This window comes from Hemiscyllium ocellatum, chromosome 15 (genome assembly GCF_020745735.1).
Source record: "Hemiscyllium ocellatum isolate sHemOce1 chromosome 15, sHemOce1.pat.X.cur, whole genome shotgun sequence".
Classification (NCBI taxonomy): Eukaryota; Metazoa; Chordata; class Chondrichthyes; order Orectolobiformes; family Hemiscylliidae; genus Hemiscyllium; species Hemiscyllium ocellatum.
Genome location: NC_083415.1, coordinates 10093828 through 10119770, shown reverse-complemented (window position 1 = coordinate 10119770; position 25943 = coordinate 10093828). Strand labels below are relative to the sequence as shown.

General features: G+C 43.5%; 1 protein-coding gene across 3 annotated transcripts in view; it reads right to left on the bottom strand.

Annotated features, from left to right (window-relative positions):
• Nucleotides 1-23319, bottom strand: part of cstf1 (cleavage stimulation factor, 3' pre-RNA, subunit 1) — a 34206-nt gene extending 10887 nt beyond the window's left edge. The window contains exons 1-5 of one of the 3 annotated variants that reach the window (XM_060835965.1): nucleotides 23083-23319; nucleotides 11630-11743; nucleotides 9319-9518; nucleotides 4809-5086; nucleotides 4057-4254 (exon numbers count right to left, since the gene is read on the bottom strand). In XM_060835965.1, coding sequence (XP_060691948.1) covers nucleotides 4057-4254; nucleotides 4809-5086; nucleotides 9319-9487 — 645 coding nt within the window. In that variant the 5' untranslated portion in view covers nucleotides 9488-9518; nucleotides 11630-11743; nucleotides 23083-23319. The remainder of the gene's footprint in view (nucleotides 1-4056; nucleotides 4255-4808; nucleotides 5087-9318; nucleotides 9519-11629; nucleotides 11744-23082) is intronic. The other 2 variants (XM_060835967.1, XM_060835966.1) reach the window with 2 other exon arrangements.
• Between the last annotated feature and the right edge of the window lie 2624 nt (nucleotides 23320-25943).

Genomic DNA, 25943 nt, shown 5'->3' with positions numbered 1-25943 from the left:
ACTAGAGGGTCAAACATTGGAATTTACCAATTGGGCAGGTACTGGAATGCTGCATCCTCTGGGAAACTAAACTTCAAAAAGTCAATGGTGTGGGAAGTGAAAGGAGATAACTATCAATCTAATTTCAATGATGGGAAAGTTTCCAGAAACAATTACAGGGGAACCTTGATCATCCGAACATGATGGGCAGGCACTATTTCGCTCAGATAATCGATTATTCGCTTAATCGATTAATTGCTTTTCCTCTGGGGCTCGGAGCTTTTAAAGTCTGCTCCCCATTCAGGAGACTGCAGCAGCACACTGCGTACGAGACCCTGCCACCACCACCACCCCAACAACCCCCTCCAACCCCGTCAAGCCCCCAACAACCCCCTCCAACCCCGTCAACTCTCTCCCTCCTCCCCCCCCCCCCCCCCCACCTCTCTGGGACAGCTGGACTGGACATCAACAAGACCGTTGCAGCTGCCTTTGTAGGATAAGTCTTCAAATAGCGCACGCGCACACTTGTACACACACATGCACACCTTTTTGACAGGTTCCACCTTTGCCCTGTACAGGACAATGTTGGAAAGATTAGGTGGGGAAGGAGGGGTTTAGGGTACACCTCTGTGTAGAACTCCAGGGATAGTGTGGGGAGAGAGAGATGGGGAGCAGTCAGTCATTTGGAGATGGTGTCTGTTTAATCACTGTAAACAAAAGACACGAACACTGTTGGAAACACGTCTTGGATGTAATATTTCCATCTGGACCTCGAGATCTCCTTTGGATAATTCAATTTTTGAATAATTGGTATTCGGATAATCAAGGTTCCTCTGTATGCAGCATTGAATTAGTCACAAGGAAAAATGTGGATTAATTAGGAACAGTTAGTATGGATTTCTAAAAGGAAAATCATGTTGAATTAACCTGGAGTTTTTTGAAGAGGTGACAGAAAGGGTCAATAAGCATAATGGGATTGTGCATGGATTTCCAAAAGGAATATGATACATTGCCATGCAACTGACTTGTTAGGAAAGGTATAGGTGATGGCTTAAGAGAGAGACAGTAGCAACATGGACACAAAATTGGTTGCGTGTTAGGAAGTAGACAGCAATGGTCAACAGATATTTTTCAGGCTGGAGGAAGATTTGAAGTAGCGTTTCCTAGGGTCAGTATTGGGACCCTTGTTTTTCTTGATGTATAATAATGATTTGGATCCTGATTTAACAGGTGACAATATCACAGTTTGCAGAAGACACAAAAATTAAAATAGATGTAAACTGTGAAGAGGACAGTGTGGACCTCCAAAAGGACATTGACAGATGATGGAAAGGCTGGATAGTGGCAGATGAGTTCAACACAAAGAACTATGAGAACGTTGAATGACAATATAAATTAGGGAGCAGAATCCTAAAGGGAATGCAGGAGCAGTTGGATCTAGATTTATATGTGCCCAGATCATCAAAGCTGCTAAGTCAACTGGAGAAGCAGTTAATAAAGCATCAGCTTTATTAATAACAGCATAGAGTCCAAACAGGAATTTTGAGAAGGCAATGACATAGTGGTAATGTCACTGGAATAGTAATCCAGAAATCCAGGCTAATGCTGTACGGACACAAGTTCAAATCCTCCTATGACAGATGCTGAAATTTGAGTTCAGTTAAAAAAGTCTGGAATTAAAAATTGGCGAAATGATGACCATGCAACTACTGTAAATTGTCATAAAGTCCTATATGGTTCACTCATGCCCTTCAAGAAAGGAATTCCGCCATCCTTACCTGGTCAAGCCTAAATATAATCGCAGACACAAAGCAATGTAGCTAACTCCCAAATACCCTTTAGACAATCAGGATGGGACAATAAATGCTGGTCTAGCCAGCAATACCTACATCCCCAGCTGTTAGAACATAGAACAGTACAGCACAGAACAGGCCCTTCTGCCCACAATGTCATGCCAACCATTGATCCTCATGTATGCACCCTCAAATTTCTGTGACCATATGCATGTCCAGCAGTCTCTTAAATGTCCCCAATGAGCTTGCATCCACAACTGCTGCTGGCAACGCATTCCATGCTCTCACAACTCTGCGTAAAGAACCCGCCTCTGACATCCCGTCTATACTTTCCTCCAACCAGCTTAAAACTATGACCCCTTGTGTTAGCCATTTCTGCCCTGGGAAACAGTCTCTGGCTATCAATTCTATGTCTCTTATTATCTTGCATACCTCAATTAGGTCTCCTCTCTTCCTCCTTTTCTCCAATGAAAAAAGTCCAAGCTCAGTCAATCTCTCTTCATAAGATAAATCCTCCAGTCCAGGCAGCATCCTGGTAAACCTCCTTTGAACCCTCTCCAAAGCATCCACATCTTTCCTATAATAGGGCGACCAGAACTGGACACAGTATTCCAAGTGCAGTCTAACCAAAGTTTTATAGAGCTGCAACAAGATCTCACAACACCATATGCTTTCTTAACATCCCTGCCCACTTGGGTGGCCATTTTAAGGGATGTACCTGCACACCAAGGTCCCTCTGTTCCTCCACACTGCCAAGAATCCTATCCTTAATCCTGTACTCAGCTTTCAAATTCGACCTTCCAAAATGCATCACCTCGCATTTATCCAGGTTGAACTCGATCTGCCAACTCTCAGCCCATCTCTGCATCCTGTCAATGTCCCGCTGGAGCCTACAACAGCCCTCTATACTGTCAACGACACCTCCAACCTTTGTGTCGTCTGCAAACTTGCTGACCCATCCTTCAATCCCCTCATCCAAGTCATTAATAAAAATTACAAACAGTAGAGGCCCAAGGATAGAGCCCTGTGGAACACCGCTCACCACTGACTTCCAGGCAGAATGTTTTCCTTCTACTACCACTTGCTGCCTTTTGTTGGCCAGCCAATTCTGTATCCAGACAGCTAAGTTCCCCTGTGTCCCATTCCTCCTGACCTGAATGAGCCTACCATGAGGAACCTTATCAAATGCCTTACTGAAGTCCATATACACCACATCCACAGTTCGACCCTCATCAACTTTTCTAGTCCATCCACAAAGAACTTGAAGAGAAGGCCGAGAGGAGATTTGATGGAAGTTTTCTATTGGTTGGATTGAGTAGATAGGGAGACGTTGCTCCCAGTCATAAAAGGAACAAGAATGAGAAGGTGTAGATTTAGTGATGTGAAGCAAATGTGATGTGAGGGGAAAAAAAATTTCTAACAGTGAGTAGTAAAGGTATGAAATGACCTGCATGGAATTGTGGAGGAACAAGGTATAATTGAGATATTTAAGGCAGCATTGGACAATTACTTATAGAGTCATACAGGAAACAGACCCTTCCAATCAACCCATCCACACTGGCCAGACATCCCAATCTGACCTAGTCCCATTTCCCAGCATTCGGCCCTTACCCCTTTAAACCCAGCCTGTTCATACACCTATCCAGCCTTTTAAATGTTGTAATTGTACCCACCTCCCTTGCTTCCTCAAAAGGTTACATGGATAGAAACAGGGTGGAAAGGACTAGAGAAAAACCAGAAGATTGGTTCAAGATAATGATGCTTAATGAAGAGCTGGTGCAGGCACAATGGACCAAATAGTCTCCTTCTGCATCATAATAATTGAGATTCTGTGAACTAAGTGACAAAAGAAAATTTAATAAGAGCGTGGAAATGTCAAAAAGATCACTATCTGGGTGTTAAGCAAAATGCATTTATATGGCATCAGAAATTTCAACTATTACATTTGAAGCACAATCACTACTTCAGATAGGCAAATATATAAGCTGGTTTGGGTACGTTAATGCATTATAAATAGAATGCGATTAAGTGGCCAGATAGTCTGTTTTTTGCACTGTCGGATAAGGAAGAAAGATTGTTCAGAAACATGGGAAAAAGCCCATGCCATGGAACCTTTAACATCTGCCTAAATAAGCAGATAGGACCTCAATTTAACAAAAGACAGGGTTTTAAACAATGTAGTGCTGCAGTGATGTGGGACTCTAGAATACATGTTTAGGTCCACAGTGGGGCTTGAACACATACTTTTAGTTTAAGTCAATAACGCATCATTTTTATCTCTAACCTGAAGATACTTGAATGCTCTTTTGGCAGAAGGCTTGGAATAGTCAAAAAGTTTCAGTGTGTAGTCCTTTGACCCTGATGCCAGTATCTGTTCTGTGGGATGGAAAGCAAGGCAGGTGACCTCATCTACGTGATCATACAGGGTGCGAATTACAGGATGGTTTTCCATATTCTGTTGAGCTGTCTCATTCATCATCACCTGTGTAAAACAGTAATTAAAATTTATTACAATTTGACTTTTCTATTGAAGTCAACCAATCCCTGTTAGCTACAGCTACTTCACTAGTTGTAGTCCCTGTCTCGGTAGTATAATACAAATTAAAACTGGACAAAAAGACATCATTCAGCATCACACGGAGGCCAGGGAGTAGACGGGACAGTCACGAACAGTGAATACATCAGATTCTGTGCAAATGAATTTCATTTTTAACAGGACAAACTTCTTTGCTGCACACTGCTTTTGGTCAGAGTGCCCCCTTGCTGCTTTTGAAGTGCAGTACACAGAGTTTCACAATAGCATATAGCTTGCAGAAATACAATAACTATTTCTTAAATGACTATTTAATTTGAAAGATGCAAACATCGGTTTGTCAATAAAACATCTGCAAAGATTGCTTTAATTATTTCTAACGCTATCAGAGACCTACCAATGCCAAGGAGTTGAAAGTTAACTGCGTTAGGAGAAAAAGAATGTCATACTTCAAAATTGAATTGAATTCCTGCAAAACATCCATGATCACATTACTGCTGTACCTCAATGGGCATGGCACTCTTTGCTAACATCCTCTCTGTATCCAGAATCTTGATAGATGCATCAGCAGAGCCTGTAGCAATCAGCTGTCCATCTCGGCTATAGGTGGCAACACGGCATGGCCCTTTATGTGATGTCACGTAGCATGTCTCATACTCAGCAGCCTCCGGGGACATAGTTTGAACATCAGCGTCAAATTCCATGTCAATACCTGTACCAGGAGCCACGGTGTCTGACCTTCCAATAGCATACTGTACAGTGTTGTCGTCATTTTCCATCCCTGTAAGTAACAACCATTCTTGAATAAAAGAGTCAAAGGAAACTTAATCAAAGTTGGCTTAGAACTAAAGCAAAGTAAAATTTACAGTGTGAATTTAGAATGTCAATAAGGTGTTTCATAACTACAACGTGGAACTTTCTGAACTCTCATAAAAGATCCATTCAGTCCTCTTCTCTTTCCTAACCTCTAACACTTCTGCTGAGAGTTTAGCCACATATCATTGATTTGCCCTAGAATAAGTGTAGATATTTGCCAATCAACCTGCTCAGAGATGTTATGACACACCTCTGCAGCAGGTGCAACTCGAACCCGGGGCTCTTGGCTGGGAGGTAGGGGCACTGCCACTGCACTACAACAGTCCTTCCGGTATAAACATAACTTCATGCTCCAAAACCTGCGCTAAGTTAGTACCTATCTAAAAAATATTTACAAAAATTAATAACTCAAAAAGCATCTTCAATATAACATACTTCAAGATGTATTTTCAAAACTGCCACAAAACCATGCTGAAATACAGGAATGGGTGACCACAAACTTCAAAGAGTAAAATATGAAGAAGTATTCTAAAGGATGCAAGAGAGGGGTATATGGGTATCGAAGCTAAGAGGCTTCGGGAGGGAATTGCAGAGATTACAATCCAATGGCATGACAATTAAAATCAGGAATGTACAAGAGACTAAAACTGGAGAAGAGTTGGAGATGAGGAAGACATTATAGAGATTGCAGGAATATAGCCATGGAACATTTGAAACCAAGCTTTTTGGAATGTGGCTATCTTTAATCCCTCCATTATATGTCTGTCATATGAGTAGTTCAGTAAGTAACTAAATCGTACAGAAGGACAATTGAGAGAGGAGCAGCAGTAGACCAATCAGCCCCTCAAGCCTACAATGCCATTTAAAATATCATAATCACGGTGGCTCAGTGGTTAGCACTGCTGCCTCACAGCACCAGGGTCCCAGGTTCGTTTCCAGCCTCGGGCAACTGTCTGTGTGGAATTTGCACATTCTCCCAAAGTCTGCGTGGGTTTCCTCTGGGTGCTCTGGTTTCCTCCCACAGTCCAAGGATGTGCAGGTCAGGTGAACTGGCCATGCTAAATTGCCCATGGTGCTTGGTGCATTAATTAGAGGGAAATGGGTCTGGGCAAGTTACTCTTCTGAGGGTCGGTGTGGACTGGTTGGGCTGAAGGGCTTGTTTCCACACTGTAGGGAATCTAATCTAATCTAAAATCCATCTTCCAAGTTTTTGCTCATTCACTAAACCCAACTACATCTTGCAGTCGATTCCTTAAGTTCTCATCAAGACATGCCATCCAACCCATTTTAGTATCCTCAAGTCAATTTCCATGCATTACATGCTGCCATAATCTCCAAATTATTAACATGGATACGTAAATAATTGAGGCCCTAAGACCGATCCTTATGGCATTTCAGTTTACATCTTTCCAACCTGGAAAAGACCCATTAAAACCAATTTGCTGTTTTCTGTGCACCCTAACTGACCCTCAATCCATGCTAATACATTAACCCAAACATTGCGAGCTCCTATTGTTGGCTATAGCCTTTTGTGGGGCACCTTATCAAATGCCTTCTGGAAATCCAAATACACTATATCTACATGTTCCCCTTTACCAACTCTGCCTGAACAATTTGTCTGAACAATTTGTCAAACATGATTTCCCTTGTATAAAACCATGCTGAATCTGTCTGCATATATTTAGCTTTCTCTAAACATCCTGCTATTTATTCCTTAAGAATGGATTCAAACATTTTTCCAATCACATATTGGCCTAATTGACATAGTTTTCTGCCTTATTTCTCTCTTTCTTCTTGAACAATGGCATCACACTAACAATGTTCCAATTTGCTGGAATACTCCTGGAATCCACTGAGTTCTGGAATATTTTGATCAATGCCTCCAATATCTTTGCTGCAGGTCATCAGGTACTTGCAACTTGTTAGCCTTCTGTCTCATTAATTTGTCAAATAATTTGCCCATCATGATAAGACTGTTACAAAACTTTTCTTTATTAATTATCTGATATATTTGGGCTGTTTATAGTGTCCTTCACCGTGAATAGCCTGGAGACTCACACAAAATACTAGTTTAAATTATATACCATTTCCCTGTTCTCCATCATCAATTCTCCACAGTGACATCCTCCAGGGTCCTACCTTCAGTTTAACTACTATCCTTATTATATACCAGCAGAAGCTCTTGCTGCTGCTTTATACATTTCTTGCCAAATTTCTTTCATAAGCAATTTCTTCCTTTTTTTTAAAAAGCTTTTTAGTAACCTGCTTTTGGTTCCAAAACTAAAATCCCAATTCCCTGGCCTACCACTAGTTTTCACTGCTTTGTACAATCTACTGTTTGATTGGATACTCTCCTTAAATGCCTTTATTAATCGAAAATGTCATTTTAACTAATATAAAATTCTGCTGAATGACATGAAATATCTGCTCAAATGCCTGCCACTACTTATCTACTGATTATCCCCTTACTCTGTTTTCCCAGGCTGCTTTGGACAACATTTTCTTCATTCCTCTGTAACTGAGACAAGAGTTGTTTTCCCTCAAAAGTTATGAAGTTCTACTCTGTTGTGATTGTTAACCCTTAGAATTCTATCTCATTATACACTACTAGGTCTAAAATAGCCTGTTCCTGGGTCAGTCGTGAAATGTACTGCTCCTGGGCATCTGATCTGTCCAAACAATATGCACATTAAAATCACCCATGACAATTTGTAAGGAACCTTATGCTTTGACATTTTAACCATCATTACTTATTCTGGTTCTAATCCCAGCTTCACTCTTCTGTTTACATTTTCTGTCCTTTCCTGCCAAACCTTAGTTGTAGGATTCATCAAGACACTAATCCCAGCATCATTCAAATGAAGCCTATCTGCGTGGGTTTCCTCTGGGTGCTACAGTGTCCTCCCACAATCCAAAGATGTGCAGGTTAGGTAGATTGGCCATGCTAAATTGCCCAAGGGTGTTCAGAGGATGTATAGGTTAGGTGCATGAGTCAGCGGTAAATGTAGAGTAGTAGGGGAAGGGGTCTGGGTGGGTTACTCTTCAGAGGGTTGGTGTGGACTTGAGCCAAATGGCCTGCTTCCACACTGCAGTGATTTTATGATTCAATTCTTAGTACTGATGTTAGTGCCCTAAATGGAATCCATTTCTGCCATACCAGTCTTTAAGCCACGGATGTGCATCGCTACTTTTATTTATCCTCTGCTAATCTACACAAGGCTCAGGTAGTAAAATTGCGATTATTACTTTTATGGTTCTGCTTTTTAATTTAGCCATGAGCTGTTCATAATCCTTCAGTTAAACCTCTACGCTACTTTTACTTATGTCTTTGATACCTATGTGTACAACGATAACTGTATCCTCTGCCTCCCACTCTAAATTCCTCTCCAGCTAATAAGAGATATCCTAAACCTTTGCACCAAGTAGTCAACAGAGTCTTCAGGGCACACTTTCTTAAGACTCTTTATCAGCAACTTTTATTTATGAAGAGATTTTAATGCATCAAAATGGAGTTTTAACTAGATTGCCTGTAATGTTTTTTGAGACATCCAGTGGTCATGTAAATCACAACATCATTGCAAGTCTTTTTTCCCCAAATCCAAGCAAAGTTTGAGGTAAGATTATCAGAATATGATTAAAAGCATATCCCAGTGGTAAGCCGAAGGGAGTTTCTGAAAGTAAAAAATCTCAAGAACAGAAACCAGGCTTGGTGAATACCTAACTGTCATCTTTACAGTGGGACCCATATCCTAGGGATGGTCAAAAAAAAGTGCACATTTTCAAATTATCACATTGTGACTTTGAATGTATTGCTAAGTGTGATTATTTCAAACTCGACTCTTCAGTCCTGTAATAAATCAAATTTTGAAACATAGCAAACACAGCACTTTATGAACTATATTCATGACCATGATCATGCATCCCAACAGAAATGAAGCTTTCAGCATTCAAGCATTAAACTGGCCACTTAAGGTGCTGTCCAGACTTTAGACAAAGATAGGATCAGGATTAACTAAAGTGCCCTCCAGTTACTGAGTAGCTTACTGATTTTCACCATTTAAGCTTACACTCCAAGGTTAGTTACCTAGGCAAGTCATCTGGAAATTATGTGACAGTATTCAGTGAGCAGCCAACAGGAGAGATCACAAAATACTTTAAAGCTCACCTGCAATTGGACTCGTAACACAAACTACTTACCAAGCTTTGCAAGATGCAATAGTTGCTCGGAGGGGGAGCAAACTGATGGTGGCTTGATCTCATTGATCAGGTTTGATGCAATATTCATGTATCCATCATATAGCAGCTGGCCAATAATGAGTCGGTAAAGGTGTTGCCGATCTTTTAGAGTAACTTTAGGTCGAAACATTTCTCAAGGATCTCTCTTTTGTGTAATTATTCTGAAGGATTAAAAACAGACATTAAAATGAGTTATCAGCAGATAATGTAACCCCACGTGATGTGATCATCAAATCAAAACCACTTCCATTCCTGACACACTTAATTATATGCTGCTCATCTTAAAACCGTGACCATACATGCAGTGTAACGCAGGAATTCTAGTTAAGATTTCTCTTCCTACTCCAGAACTTCCAGTGCTGTGAAGAATCTTTCAAAGGGAGGCAATCATTGAATGTCATTATAGTGAAACCAGGTATATGTTCTGGAGACCTGGGTTCAAATCCTACTATGGCAGATGGCAGAATTTGAATTTCACAAAAATCTGAAATTAAGAGTCTAATTACGATCATAAAAACCATTGTCAACTGTGACGTTATAGAGGTTTACAAAATCATGAGGGGCATGGATAAGGTGAATATCAAAGATTTTCCCTAGGGTGGAGGAGTTCAAAACTAGGGGACATATTTTTAAGGGGAGAGGCAAAAGATTTAAAAAAGGTGCTGAGGGGCAACTTTGTATGTGGAATGAACTGCTAGAGCAAGCAGTAGATGCAGCTAAGTTACAACATTTAAAAGACATTTGGACAAGTATATGAATAGGAAAGGTTTAGGGGATAAAGGCCAAACACAGGAAAGTGAAACTAGTTTAGTTTGGGAAACATGTTTGATATGGGCAAGTTGGACCAAAGGGTCTATTTCCGTGGTGTAAGACTATGATTCTATTAAAAACCCATGTGTTTCACTAATATATTTTATTGTGGTTCTGTTCGCCGAGCTGGAAGTTTTTGCTGCAAACGTTTCATTCCCTGGCTAGGGAACATCATCAGTGCTATTGGAGCCTCCTGTGAAGCGCTGCTTTGATGTTTCTTCCGGTATTTATAGTGGTTTGTTCTTGCCGCTTCCGGGTGTCTGTTTCAGCTGTAGTGGTTTGTATATGGGGTCCAGGTCCATGTGTCTGTTAATGGAGTTTGTGGATGAATGCCATGCCTCTAGGAATTCCCTGGCTGTTCTCTGTCTGGCTTGTCCTATGATGGTAGTGTTTTCCCAGTCAAATTCATGTTCCTGGTTGTCTGAGTGTATGGCTACTAGGGATAGCTGGTCGTGTCGTTTTGTGGCTAGCTGATGTTCATGGATGCGGATTGTTAGCTGTCTTCCTGTTTGTCCTATATAGTGTTTTGTGCAGTCCTTGCATGGTATTTTGTAAACTACGTTAGTTTGGCTCGTGCTGGCTATTGGGTCCTTTGTTCTAGTGAGTTGTTGTCTGAGTGTGGAAGTTGGCTTGTGTGCTGTTATGAGTCCTAAGGGTCGCAGTAGTCTGGCTGTCAGTTCTGAGACGCTCCTGACGTGTGGTAGTGTGGCTAGTCCTTTTGGTTGTGGCATGCCTAAGAGATAGACCACGGAACGAGGACATGCCACAACCAAAAGGACTAGCCACACTACCATACGTCAGGAGCGTCTCAGAACTGACAGCCAGACTACTGCGACCCTTAGGACTCATAACAGCACACAAGCCAACTTCCACACTCAGACAACAACTCACTAGAACAAGGGACCCAATAGCCAGCACGAGCCAAACTAACGTAGTTTACAAAATACCATGCAAGGACTGCACAAAACACTATATAGGACAAACAGGAAGACAGCTAACAATCTGCATCCATGAACATCAGCTAGCCACAAAACGACACGACCAGCTATCCCTAGTAGCCATACACTCAGACAACCAGGAACATGAATTTGACTGGGAAAACACTACCATCATAGGACAAGCCAGACAGAGAACAGCCAGGGAATTCCTAGAGGCATGGCATTCATCCACAAACTCCATTAACAGACACATGGACCTGGACCCCATATACAAACCACTACAGCTGAAACAGACACCCGGAAGCGGCAAGAACAAACCACTATAAATACCGGAAGAAACATCAAAGCAGCGCTTCACAGGAGGCTCCAATAGCACTGATGATGTTCCCTAGCCAGGGAACGAAACGTTTGCAGCAAAAACTTCCAGCTCGGCGAACAGAACCACAACAACGGACACCCGAGCTACAAATCTTCAACCAGACTTTAAATATATTTTATTTATGGAAAGAAACTATTATCCTTACCAGGTCTGGCCTACTTGTAACTCCAGTCCCAAAGCAATGTGGTTGACTTTTAACTGCTCTCTGGGCAATTACGGATGGGCAATAAATGCTGGCCTAGCCAGCAATAACCACATCCTGTGAATGAAAAAAAACCTTTAATAACAGGATTCCATTGTATTTGCATGAGTTTACAACTGTGTGTGTTTGTCTACAAAGCTTTTTGAATGGATGTATTTTCTGCATGTTCAACATAAAACGCCAAAAAAAAACCATGCACTGAAAGTTTCAGCTACCTAAAGAAGTTGTACCATTTTCATAGCTCAAATCGTAGGATAATCTGGATTTTTAAATAACTGCCCACAGGAACTTCCTAACCTTAGTCTTAAGTTTCCATAATTAGAATTCATGATCCATTATCCTTTCCTGTGAATTAGTTTAAAATATTTTATTATTTCATACTGTTGCTATCTTATGTCACATTCCAGGTTCACCATTGAATCATCTCTTTTCAGTCAATAGTTCTCCAGTACTTCCCCATACCATAGTCGTTAGTGACTGGTGAAATGGCTTACTCCATATCAACTTTATTCTGGCTGTGCTTCTTGATAGATTTGTGTTCAATGGATTTTAAAGTCCCATCATCATCTTTTCAGTGCCATTCCATTTTGTTTGAAGAGATCATTTCTTCCTGCATCCTCTTCAATATAGACATGATTCACTGACCTTATTTCCTCTGGAGACCTAGTCCTCCAACCTTTCAAACCTATCCTCTTCCCAAAATCTACAAATAGTACTGGCATGGCAAACTCATCATTTAAACATGCTGCTGTCCCATTCAACATATTTGTTTTTTTTTAAATGTATATATTTATTAAATGTTTTTCTTGTTTTACAAAAAAAAACAAACCAAAAGAAAAAGTAATAAAAGTACAAAAGTACAGAAAATAATATTGCACTATTGTTACATTACAATAATGTTAACAATAAATTGCCTACTGTTCTCCAGATTGTTGTTGACTCTTACTTAACTTAATCCAAACTAGCACAAACTCAAACTAAATTAGATTACAATCAACCAAAATTAAATTACACTACATTGCACTATATTACATTACTCCACTCGCTACGCTTCCATCAAGGCTCCCGTCCATGGGGGCAACAGTAATTATACCTGTATTTACTGGGCCTCTACCCTCCCCCACTCCCCACCCTCTCCACACCCCCTCCCCACCTCCACCCACTCCCCTCCAACCTCCATCCACCCCCCCTTCACCCCCTTCCAACCTCCATCAACCCCCCCCTCCACCCTTCCCACTCCATCCCCCCACCACCGATCTTCCTGAGTAACATTACCAGCCTTCTCCCCGACAGAGTCAATGGACTACGGGGGTACTTTTCTTCCTAGCTAAGTAGGCTAGGTATCTACCTGGTTTACCCCCCTATCCAAAAGAATTTGCTTTGCTACTTGCGTGAGCACTGAGTCAAGAGCAGCCGGAGAGCCGAGGTCCACTGCAATTTAACCACAGATAGTCTGGTGTAATATGTCAATTCGCCTGCCTTCAATCAGGCCTCAAGCATCTTCAGCTGCTGCTCACTCCTTTGTCTCCTTCTCATTGCTGAGTATGAAATAATCACACCCCTTAAGAATGCTTCGGTGGTCTCCCAGAGCACTGATGGATTACTGGCCGTACCACAACTCTGAACTCCCTTGTGATATACTGTACAAAGTTGTCGTCTTTCAACAGAAAGGGATCCATGTGCCATTGCCGCGGGCCTACTCCACCACATTTGGCCTTAACATCTAAATATACTGCCGCATGGTCTGAAATAGTTATATTACTAATTCTGCAGGCTAACACGTAGTCCAGGAAAACTGACAGAACAAAAAACATGTTGATTTTTGTGTGGCACTTTTGTGGGTTGGAGTAGAAGATGAAGTCCCTCCTGCTTAGTTGGAGGCACCTCCACACATCCACTACCCCCAGCTCCTCACACAAGTCCACCAAGTGCCTAGACTGCTGAGGTGTATCAGACAGCCATCTGAGCACCCCAGCACCATGAGACAATTAAAGTCTCCTCCTATAATCATACGACGCACCCTTAGCGCCATTACCGTAGAGACTGCATTAACTAAAAATTTGAGGGGGTGCATTAGGGGACAATAAACTTTTGGAATGCCATACTCTTCTCCGCGCCTTAAGAATCATGAACCGTCCATACTCATCTTTGATTTGTTCTGTCACCTGAAACAGAAGGTTTTCTCATACTAGTATGGCCACCCCTCTGCTTTTGGAGTCAAGGAGGAAATGAATACCCTATCATATCCCCACTGCTGTAACTTCAGGTGTTCCCTATCAGTCAAATGTGCCTCTTACAACATTGCAATGTCAATCCTTTCCTTCTTGAGACTTGAGAGTACCTTTTTCCTTTTAATAGGGAAAGTGACTCCCCTTTATATCCCCGGTTCACCATCTGAACAGATTGTTAGCCATGACCACAGACTACAGCCCAGAGCACCCTGGGAAGAAGCCAAATCAATGTGTGACAAGCGGAAAAAAAAGAACTTTATCAAATCTAACAACTATTCTTACAAACACCAAGATTAAAAAAACTAACCTCTACTGTTAAATTAAACAGTTGAACACAAAAAGCACAAGTTTCCAGAGATCCCCACCTTGCCCATAGGGGACATTCACTCCTGACCTCACAACCATCCTAGCACTTTCCAGTTAAGGCCGCGCCCTAGACCCAAGTGAGAATAACAAACACATTATTTACGCTCTTACCAGTTAACAATGGACGTTTCCCACCCCCCCATCTCAGCCCCACACATCTTAACATCCAACGCGTACCCAGCCCTGACCTCGCAAAACAGAACAGAATAGCTAATAACCTCCAAACACATAAAATAAAACACACCAGATCGTACACCAAGGCAATATCAAATCTATAAAACCCAAGACCCCAAAAAGGGAAAAAACATAAAAAGAAGATACCAAAAAAAAAGATGCCATTGTCCATATGCCCCTTCCCTTCCGTCCTCCTCTGCCAGTGTATCATTTCGCCAATCCAAAAATTCTTTTACTTTTTCCACCTAGTCACAGCTGTAGACGGTTCCCCCATAGTTGAAACGTAGCACTACCGGATACCTCTGGAAGTACTAAATATTTAAATCTCTTAGTTTTTTTCTTTACCTCAAAGGCCTTCCTTTTCTCAATTACAGCCCCAGAGAAGTCATGAAAAAACATTATTTTCAAGCCATTAAAAGCCAAAGCCTGTGGATCCTTTCCCAGTTTTCTGCTGTTTCAATTATTGTATGCTTTTCCTTGTACCACTGGAGTTGCACTAGAACCGGCCTGAGGCGCTGAGCTGGCCTGGCCCTGTGCAATGCGATCCGGTAGGCCCACTCCATACCTCTGCGGCCTGACTCAATCTCCAGGCCCAGCAGCTCTAGAAGCCAACCCTTGAGGAAGTTGGCGAGATTTTCTCCTTCCTCCTGCTCAAGTAAGCCCAAATTTCATAAATTTTTTCTCCGACCTCGATTTTAGAGGTCATCTACCTGTTCCTACATGGCCTGAACCTGGCCTTCCAGGGTTCAGACCTGCCTGTCTAAGCTCTCAGCTCTGTTTCCATGCTGTACACCTCCAAGACTCTGTGACTCTCTGTCGCGGCCTCCATGGCGGTCCTCTGTTTCACAGCTCCAATGTATTGATCCAAGGTCCGGATCTCCTGTTCTTGCTTTGCCAGCATGGCAGTGATTGGTTGCAGCACTCCCTCAATCTTTTCACAGAGTTTTGTAAACTCTGTGAGTAGATGCTGCTGTTCCATTGGACCCAAGGGAGCCTAACACAGCAGATTGTTCAGACTGCTGCCATCTTCTTAACTTGATTCAATGTCTCTCCTCTCCTCCAACCTACATTTGTGGCTCTTCTGACACTTGCCACAATTTCCTGTTTCCTGGATCTGGACAACTCCTTTTCTCCATGAACCTGCATCTCTCTCCATCTCCATCTTCATCAGGATGGTCTCAGGAGTCTCCACTTCTTTCTTGATAGGAGGCCTGAATATTCCCCTGAGCAATCTACATCAGCCTCTTCGGCCTGGCTGAGCTTGTTCTCGTTTTGAACAATTTCTCCTTCAACACATCTCACTCGCTCCAATAAAAGTGTGACTATGGGAAGCTGTGGGAATGCCTGTTCTTTGTGGGGTACATCAAACATTCCTTGTTTCAGTCCTAATTGGGTGTCGACCCACATCTCCCTCTCTAAAACATTGATGAATATATCAGTGCTGTTTCCTGCTCTCAAACTGCAATTAGAAACACTATCAATTTTGCTTGCAATTTCCTCCCTTCTCTCAATTTTACCTAAACCTTCCACTCCTTGACTTCTTGGTTTCCATTTCTGGGGATAGACTAATATCTGACTACTTTGACTACACTTCCTCACACCTCATTCCTGTAGGGAGTCTATTCCATTCTCTCAGTTTCTCCAACACATCTTTTCCAATGATACAGGGTGCTTATGACAGGCCTCCTTCATCTATAACTGACAATTCCCCACATTCCCACCAAGGTTGACAGGAAAACATCCTTAGCCATGTCTGACCCATTTCCCGTGCCCTTCCTCCTTCCCAGACCAATGTCAGGAAACACCTCTCCTTCTCACTTTACCAGTTCTGCATCCTTTGCTTTTACCACACTTTCAACTAAGATGTCATCACTAAACGCATCTTCCCTTCCCCTGTCCTTTCCTGTCAGCATTAAGCAGGAACTGATAGCCTTGCAACACCATGATCTTTGTCATTCACAACATTTCTTCACTCCCATGATATTCTCCTTTCTCCTCATTGGAAAAAGACCCAAGCACAGCTTCCAGGCAAAACAGCACTTTACTTGTACTTATTTCAAACATGCGCACTATATTCAGTGGTCACACTGCAGTCTCCTCAACACTGGCAAGACCAAATGCAATCTAGGTGACCACTTTGCAGAACACCTCCACTCAATCAATAACTCTCACCTTATTGGAACTTGCCATTTCAATACACCATCTTACCCTCATGCTAACATTTCTGTCAGGCCTGCTGCAGTGCTCCAGCTAAGCCCAATACAAGTTGGAGGAATAGCACCTCAGTTTCTACTTAGGCACATTGCAGCCTTCATGACAAACGCTTGCTTGTGGCAGTTGATATACAAACCCAAATAATGAATATGATGATGGTATCATCATCCAATGTAATCAACACACGTATAAGCATTTCCACCAATTTTATAGAATAACAATTCGGAGTGGAATTTTGTTTTAAAATCCTTTGATCTCTGACCTGTTGTGCTAGCCACTTCAATACCTTAACAAAAATGTGCATAAGCTGAAGCGGAATACCCAATATTGGCATTGAACTGCATTCCTATTATCAGGGAATCAGCGATAACTTTGGATATCATGGTTTGAGGTGTGCTTTCATGAGCAGCAGCTGTTGCCTGAAAGTTTTAGTTTGTAAACAAACTGCACAATCTCAAGTTTATGCAATAAACTACAAGCAAATTGGAAGGGCTTAGAAGGATATGGGCCAAATGCTGACAAACGAGACTAGGTCAGAGTGGGATGTCTAGTCGACGTGGGCGAGTTGGACCGAAGGGTCTGTTTCTACGCTATATGACTCTGTGCATACAGGCAACACAGGGGCTCAGTGGCTAGCACCTCGACCTCATGGCACCAGGGACCTGGGTTCAATTCTACTCTTTGGACACTGTGTATAGGATGTACATTTTCCCACTGTCTGCATGGGTTTCTTCCAGGTGCTCCAACTTCCTCCCATAGTCCAAAGATGTGCAGGCGAGGTAGATTATGGGGACAGGGGTGAGGGTGTGTCTGGGTGGGATGCTCTTCAGAGGGTAAGCGTAGACTTGATGGGCTGAATGGCCTACTTCCACACTGTAGGGATTCTATGACTCAACATTGAGCTCAACAATTTCAAAGCATGAACTCTGTCCTCCACTTTGATTAGCACTCCCCTTGCCACTTGTTGTGGAGCACCTTCACCATCTGTTTCATTTGCTCATCCTGCCCTTCTTTGCAACAGCATAAAACCCACCATTTTCCTTGTGTGGAGTTTGCACATTCTCCCCTTGTCTACATGGGTTTCCTCCCACAGTCCAACAGTGTGCAGGTTAGGTGAATTGACTATGCTAAATTGCCCATAGGGTTCAGGGATGTGTAGGTTAGTTGCATTAGTCAGGGGTAAATGTAGAGTAGAGTAAAAAAAGGTAGGGGAATGGGTCTGGGTGGGTTACTCTTCAAAAGGTCAGTGTGGACTTGTTGGGCCAAAGAGCCTGTTACCACACTGTAGGGGTTCTATATTTTAGTGCCTTCCATTCCAAAAGAATCAAAGATCTCTAGCACTTTGTCATTATTGTTTCAGTATTTGTGTGTGTGTGTGTGTGTGTGTGCGTGCATGCGTGTGTTCGTTCAAGACAGCCAGAGACATTACATTCCTTTTATGGAATTTGAGAAGAACAGTACATTCCAAAAATATTTATAATTCCCTTTCTAGAACACAAAAAATATCATAATTTTGGTGGCATTTTGATTTAAGCCAGTGCCAAATACTTTATGAGCACCTGTTATATTTCTGAGTACTTTGCACCATCCTAGGACAGGTGAGAAAAAACATGCACGAAAATTCTTAGAGGCATGGCATTCTAACCAGAACTCCAACAATAAACACATCAATTTAGATCCTATCCACCTTCCTTTGAAAAAAAGTACTAGAAATGACATCACACACTTTAAGAAACCAGGACCTATACAGAGAGAGTCAGGACATACCACCAGCACTTCACTGGAGACTCTCACTGATGATGTTCCTTAGTATGGTGATGAAACATCTGAAAACAAACTTTCAAGTTCAGCAAACTAACTTACTTGCATAGTTTGTACCATTCTTCAGAATTTTTCCTACTTTCATTTTTAACTCCTTTAAAATGAGTCCTAACATTTTTTTTAGCTAAAAGTGCTTAACACTGAAATCATCAGCAAACAGCCTCACTTCTGACCTTATGATGGAAGAAAAGTCACTGATTAAGCAGCTCAAGATGGTTGCATCTAGGACCCTTCATGGAGGAACTTGTTAGTGATGTTCTGGCACTGAGATGAGTGGCCTTCAATATCCTTAATCATTGTCTTTGTACTAGGTAGTGAGATCATTACTTGAAATATGGGTGACAGCACTGTTTTTTGCCAGGTGTGACATATTAGCCTTAGTATTGAATGTTAATCAACCCCATATCAGGTAATGTCACAGGGAGAACTTTCAAATTAGATAGCTGCATCAAATGTGTATCTCAAAATACCATCACCCATCTGTGATCAAAGAGGGGAGTATGTGCAGGCTATTCATCAGCCGGAGTTAGTGTACTCAAATTCCTTGTTTTATTTTAAATTCAGCCCGCACAAATATGCATTTGCTTTAGGATGTCACTGGATGGTAACTAATGTAGAATCTGATCTTTTTGACAATCCCTCAACCACTTGGTTCAGCTACTCATGAAAAAGCTCAGCTCATCAGCAGTGCAGTTGGTTTGGATTACTTTAAATGTTAACACCATTTTCCTATGCTACCTCCTTATCCCTTGTTACTTAAATATCTAGAAGTCTATGTCTCAAATACACAAAATGAATGAGCCTCTACCCTCCTGCAGCAGAGAGTTCCAAACATTCACCATCCTCATTTCAATATCATATGGCCTCCCTCTTATTCTGAGATTGAGTCCCCTGGTCCTAGAAACCGCAGCTAGAAGAAATATCCCTCCTACATTTATTCTGCCAAGTCCTGTAGGAATACGTATGCTTTAAATGGATCACCTCTTATTCTTCTAATCTCTTGAGAATGTAAGCCTAGTCTCCTCAAAGGACGATCCTTTAATCTAGGATCTTATCAAACTCTCAGTGCATTCCTATGGCAAGTATACCCTTCCATAGATACAGGTCAAATCCGTGCAATACTCCAGATGTGATCCCATCAAGTTCTATATAATTGCATCAACAATTTCAATTCTTCTGTACTTAAGTCCTCTTGCATAAAGGAAAGCGTACAATTTGCTTTCCCAGTTGTTGCTGCAATTATAGTACATCACTGCTATTTCCTTATGATGAGAAAAACAATGGGATTTCTGGTTTTGCTATTCATTCAACAGTCTTTAGAGATGCTGAACAGATAAATGAGATGTTAGCTGGCAGACAGATATGAAATGGTCTACAATCTGGGCATAATGGTCACCCTTCACGTTCCACCTTTGGAGGTGGTGGTCACATTGTTACTGCCTAGTGTAGATTTAGTTGACCATTCACAACTTTTGTGCAGCAACTGCTGCACCACGTGGCACAGGATGAGAAGTCGCATGCATTGTGATGCCAACAATATGGGTTCAATCCCCACACTAACTAAAGTTACTATGATTTGGAGATGCTGCTGTTGGACTGGAGTGTACAAAATTAAAAATCACACCAGGTCATAGTCCAACAGGTTTAATTGGAAGCACACTAGCTTTCAGAGTATCGCTCCAAAAGCTAGCGTGCTTCCAATTAAACCTGTTGAACTATAACCTGGTGTTGTGAGATTGTTAACTGAAGTTACTGTGAAAGACTTTGGATGGGTATATGAATAGGAAGGGTTTGGTGGGATATGGGCCAGGTGCTGGCAAGTGGGACTAGATTTGGTTAGGATATCTGGTCGGCATGGACAAATTGGACCAAAGGGTCTGTTTCCATGCTGCACATCTCAATGACTCTCCTTCTCAACCTCTTCCCTCATCCGTGGTAAAGTGGGTGGCCTTTAAGTTAAACCACCACCAGTATCTCTCTCCAATGGGACAGCGGCCCACGGTCTGGTTGGTCTATATCAACTTCACTTTTACTCCTTCATGCCATTCATTACATTAGCCTTCAGAGAGGGAGAAGAAAATTTATTGTGTTTCGTTGTGCCAGCAACAATACAAGGCAAGACTGATGAGGCCAAACGCCAGCTCGCGGACGCCTCCTCTTATCGCCCCCTTGACCACGACCCCACCTCCCACCACCAAACCATTATCTCCCAGACCATCCATGACCTCATCACCTCAGGGGATCTCCCATCCACCGCCTCCAACCTCATAGTCCCACAACCCCGCACCGCCCGTTTCTACCTCCTGCCCAAAATCCACAAACCTGCCTGCCCCGGCCGACCCATTGTCTCAGCCTGCTCCTGCCCCACCGAACTCATCTCCCAATACCTCGACACGGTCCTGTCCCCTTTAGTCCAAGAACTCCCCACCTACGTTCGGGACACCACCCACGCCCTCCACCTCCTCCAGAATTTTCGCTTCCCTGGTCCCCAACGCCTTATTTTCACTATGGACATCCAGTCCCTGTACACCTCCATCCCCCATCACGAAGGACTCAAAGCCCTCCGCTTCTTCCTTTCCTGCCGCACCAACCAGTACCCTTCCACTGACACCCTCCTTCGACTGACTGAACTGGTCCTCACCCTGAATAACTTCTCTTTTCAATCCTCCCACTTCCTCCAAACTAAAGGAGTTGCCATGGGCACCCGCATGGGCCCCAGCTATGCCTGCCTCTTCGTAGGATATGTGGAACAGTCCATCTTCCGCAACTACGCTGGCACCACCCCCCACCTTTTCCTCCGCTACATCGATGACTGTATCGGCGCTGCCTCGTGCTCCCACGAGGAGGTTGAACAGTTCATCAACTTTACTAACACCTTCCATCCCAACCTGAAATTCACCTGGACTGTCTCAGACTCCTCCCTCCCCTTCCTAGACCTTTCCATCTCTATCTCGGGCGACCGACTCAACACAGACATCTACTATAAACCGACTGACTCCCACAGCTACCTGGACTACACCTCCTCCCACCCTGCCCCCTGCAAAAACTCCACCCCATATTCCCAATTCCTTCGTCTGCGCCGCATCTGCTCCCAGGAGGATCAGTTCCAACACCGCACAGCCCAGATGGCCTCCTTCTTCAAGGACCGCAGATTCCCCCCAGACGTGATCGACGATGCCCTCCACCGCATCTCCTCCACTTCCCGCTCCTCCGCCCTTGAGCCCCGCTCCTCCAACTGCCACCAAGACAGAACCCCACTGGTTCTCACCTACCACCCCACCAACCTCCGCATACAACGTATCATCCGCCGTCATTTCCGCCACTTCCAAACGGACCCCACCACCAAGGATATGTTTCCTTTCCCTCCCCTATCAGCGTTCCGCAAGGACCACTCCCTTCGTGACTCCCTCGTCAGATCCACACCCCCCACCAACCCAACCTCCACCCCCAGCACCTTCCCCTGCAACCGCAGGAAATGTAAAACTTGTGCCCACACCTCCTCCCTCACTTCCCTCCAAGGCCCCAAGGGATCCTTCCATATCCGCCACAAGTTCACCTGTACCTCCACACACATCATCTATTGCACCCGCTGTGGCCTCCTCTATATTGGGGAGACAGGCCGCTTACTTGCGGAACGCTTCAGAGAACACCTCTGGGCCGCCCGGACCAACCAACCCAACCACCCCGTGGCTCAACACTTTAACTCTCCCTCCCACTCCACCGAGGACATGCAGGTCCTTGGACTCCTCCACTGGCAGAACACAACAACACGACGGCTGGAGGAGGAGCGCCTCATCTTCCGCCTGGGAACCCTCCAACCACAAGGTATGAATTCAGATTTCTCCAGTTTCCTCATTTCCCCTCCCCCCACCTTGTCTCAGTCGGTTCCCTCAACTCAGCACCGCCCTCCTAACCGGCAATCTCCTTACTGACCTCTCCGCCCCCACCCCACTCCGGCCTATCACCCTCACCTTGACCTCCTTCCACCTATCCCACCTCCATCGCCCCTCCCCCTAGTCCCTCCTCCCTACCTTTTATCTTAGCCTGCTTGGCTACTCTCTCTCATTCCTGATGAAGGGCTTATGCTCGAAACGTCTAATTCTCTATTCCTGAGATGCTGCCTGGCCTGCTGTGCTTTAACCAGCAACACATTTTCAGCTGTGATCTCCAGCATCTGCAGACCTCATATTTACTCGAAGACTGATGAGAACCCATGGCAATTGGACGTGATAACATGTGATTTACAATTTTAAAAAGGCCTCAGCTTTCTACAGTGGCTTTCTCCCAGCAGTTGCAAAGTGCGATTTTGTTTTGTTGCTGAGCTGACCACACTCCATATTACAGACAATCCCAGGGTAGAATTGGGGGTAAAAGGCTGACCCACCCACGTAAGGGGGATTTTCTTTCTCAGCACCGAGACCAATTCCCTGAATCTAGACAATCCAAGGCCTGTGGTTTTCCAACAGACCCCAGCCTGAGCACCCGCAGATCTGGGATACCACCTTGTCGGTTCACCTTTACCTCACAGGGCCTTCCCCACCCCGAGTGACCGGTCACCACCCCAGCCCCAACACACCCTCACTAACTCACTGATCGGACGGCTTGGCCTGGAGCCAGGTCCGGTAACCGCGACACGACCTCACGGAACAGGCTCTCAGTAATGGCGGTGCTCGCACCCGCCACGGGCTCTCAGTAATGGCGGTGCTCGTACCCGCCACGGGCTCTCGGTCATGGCGGTGCTCGCACCCGCCACGGTCTCTCGGTCATGGCGGTGCTCGCACCCGCCACGGTCTCTCGGTCATGGCGGTGCTCGTACCCGCCACGGGCTCTCGGTCATGGCGGTGCTCGTACCCGCCACGGGCTCTCGGTCATGGCGGTGCTCGCACCCGCGTCGCCAGTGAGCTGTACATTACATCAACGCGTAGGGAGCTGCTCCCAGCCAATGAGCTGTCTGCCTGTTGCCTGGTAACTGGGCCTCGCTCCACTACAACTTATATTTAAAAATAAACAAAATAACTGCGGCTGCTGTAAATGAGAAACAAAAACAGAAATTGCTGGAAAAGCTCAGCATCCGTGAAATCAGAATTATCGTTTCGGGTCCAGTGACTCTTCCTCAGAACTGATGGTACCTTGGAAAATGTTGGTTTGTATGCAGAAGATAGAAGGGGTAAAGAGTAAACGGTAGGTGGGGACAAAGCCCAAAGAGAGAGAAGAACAGTTGTGTATGTTATAAGTGAATTCTGTCTAGGCTTTCTGAATCTCCGGAGAATAGTTCCTGACACTTGGCTAACTATTCTAACTCTAGGGATCTGATTCAGAACAACCGGGTCCTGCCTCCGAACTCTGCCAACCGCGGACTGTCCTTTAACCCTTGTATCAAGGGAGACTGTCCGCACGGTTAAGTTCAAAAAGGCGAACTCCAAGTTGACTGGTATCAGCCCTTATCCCCACCGGCTATCACCTCTCCCGTGGCAAATCGAAATACTGCGAGACACACACAGACGGAGCAACAGATGTTTATTCAATCTTCGAAGATTGGGCGAGTTCCAAAAGGGACTTCGGAAGTCGCAACGGGAGATTTTACAGCACTAATACTTATACATTATTTTTCCATTCAAATACATTGGTGATAATTTCATTGGTTTAAACATCTCACGCTATGGATTTTTCTTACATTAAAAATCATTAATGACAATTCCATTGGTTAAAGCATTTCACGCTTTTCTCTGCCAATTTCTTTAATTAAAATGTTATATTATTTTACAATTTTATCTTCATGTTCTATTAGTTATAACATTTGTTGATTTTTGTGTATGTCATGAAAAGAGCTTTCATTGTATTTTGCCCTCTGTGTCTAATCGAAGCATTCCTTGGTTTCTTGCCCAAGGTTACCATGTTCCTGGCTTTACAGAGGTAACTTCTAGTTCATGCTTCATTATGGCCTAGTCAATCATTAGTTTCATAATTTAGCTTCTATTCATTAAACCTCAGTTTTAGTACAGTGAGTGTGTGTGTGTGTGTATGTATGTGTGTGAGAGTGTGTGTAGGTGTGTGTGTGTGAGTGAGTGTATGTGTATGTGTGTGTAGGTGTGTGTATGTGTGTGAGTGAGTGTGTGTGTAGGTGTGTGTATGTGTGTGGGTTATGTGTGAGGTGTGTGTGTGTGTGTGTATGCATGAAACTGCAGAAATTACATTAACCATATCAGTTATAACATTTATTGATGTCATGAAAAGAACTTTCATTGTATTTTGCCCTCTGTGTCTAACTGAAGCATTCCTTGGTTTCTTGCCCAAGGTTACCATGTTCCTGGCATAACAGAGGTGACTTCTAGTTCATGCTTCATTATGGCCTAGTCAATCATTAGTTTCATAATTTAGCTTCTATTCATTAAACCTCAGTTTTAGTACAGTGAGTGTGTGTGTAGGTGTGTGTAAGTGTGTGAGTGAGTGTGTGTGTGTGTATGTATGTGTGTGAGAGTGTGAGAGTGTGTGTAGGTGTGTGTGTGTGAGTGAGTGTATGTGTATGTGTGTGTAGGTGTGTGTATGTGTGTGAGTGAGTGTGTGTGTAGGTGTGTGTATGTGTGTGGGTTATGTGTGAGGTGTGTGTGTGTGTGTGTGTGTGTGTGAATGCATGAAACTGCAGAAATTACATTAACCATATCAGTTATAACATTTATTGATGTCATGAAAAGAGCTTTCATTGTATTTTGCCCTCTGTGTCTAACTGAAGCATTCCTTGGTTTCTTGTCCAAGGTTACCATGTTCCTGGCATAACAGAGGTGACTTCTAGTTCATGCTTCATTATGGCCTAGTCGATCATTAGTTTCATAATTTAGCTTTTATTCATTAAACCTCCGTTTTAGTACAGTGAGTGTGTGTGTAGGTGTGTGAGTGAGTGTGTGTGTATGTATGTGTGTATGTGTGTGTGTGTGTGTGTGTGTGAGTGAGTGTATGTGTATGTGTGTGTGTGTGTATGTGTGTGTGTAGGTGTGTGTATGTATGTGTGTGAGTGAGTGTGTGTGTAGGTGTGTGGGTTATGTGTGAGGTGTGTGTGTGTGTGTATGTGTGAATGCATGAAACTGCAGAAATTACATTAACCATATCAATCCCCCCTGTCTTTTTATACAGTCTGTAATTTCTGCAACATAATCATGGCCTGTCTATTCCAATCAGCCTCAGGATCATTTGCATCAGCTTGAAGGTGAATGCCCACAACTGTATGCAGGTCACTCTTAATCAAAGTAGTCTCAATAAGGCGGGTAATTAGACCACGCAGACATGGAATTATACAACAGCCCAAAGCAACTAAAATCCCGATTACCAACAGAAGTGTAATCACCACTGAGACCATCACCCCCTTCCATTTATCGAACCACCGCTCTAGCCAGCCAGTCCAATTAGTATTTACACCTGAATTCTCAGCTCTCTCATCAGCCAGTGCCTGGAGACCT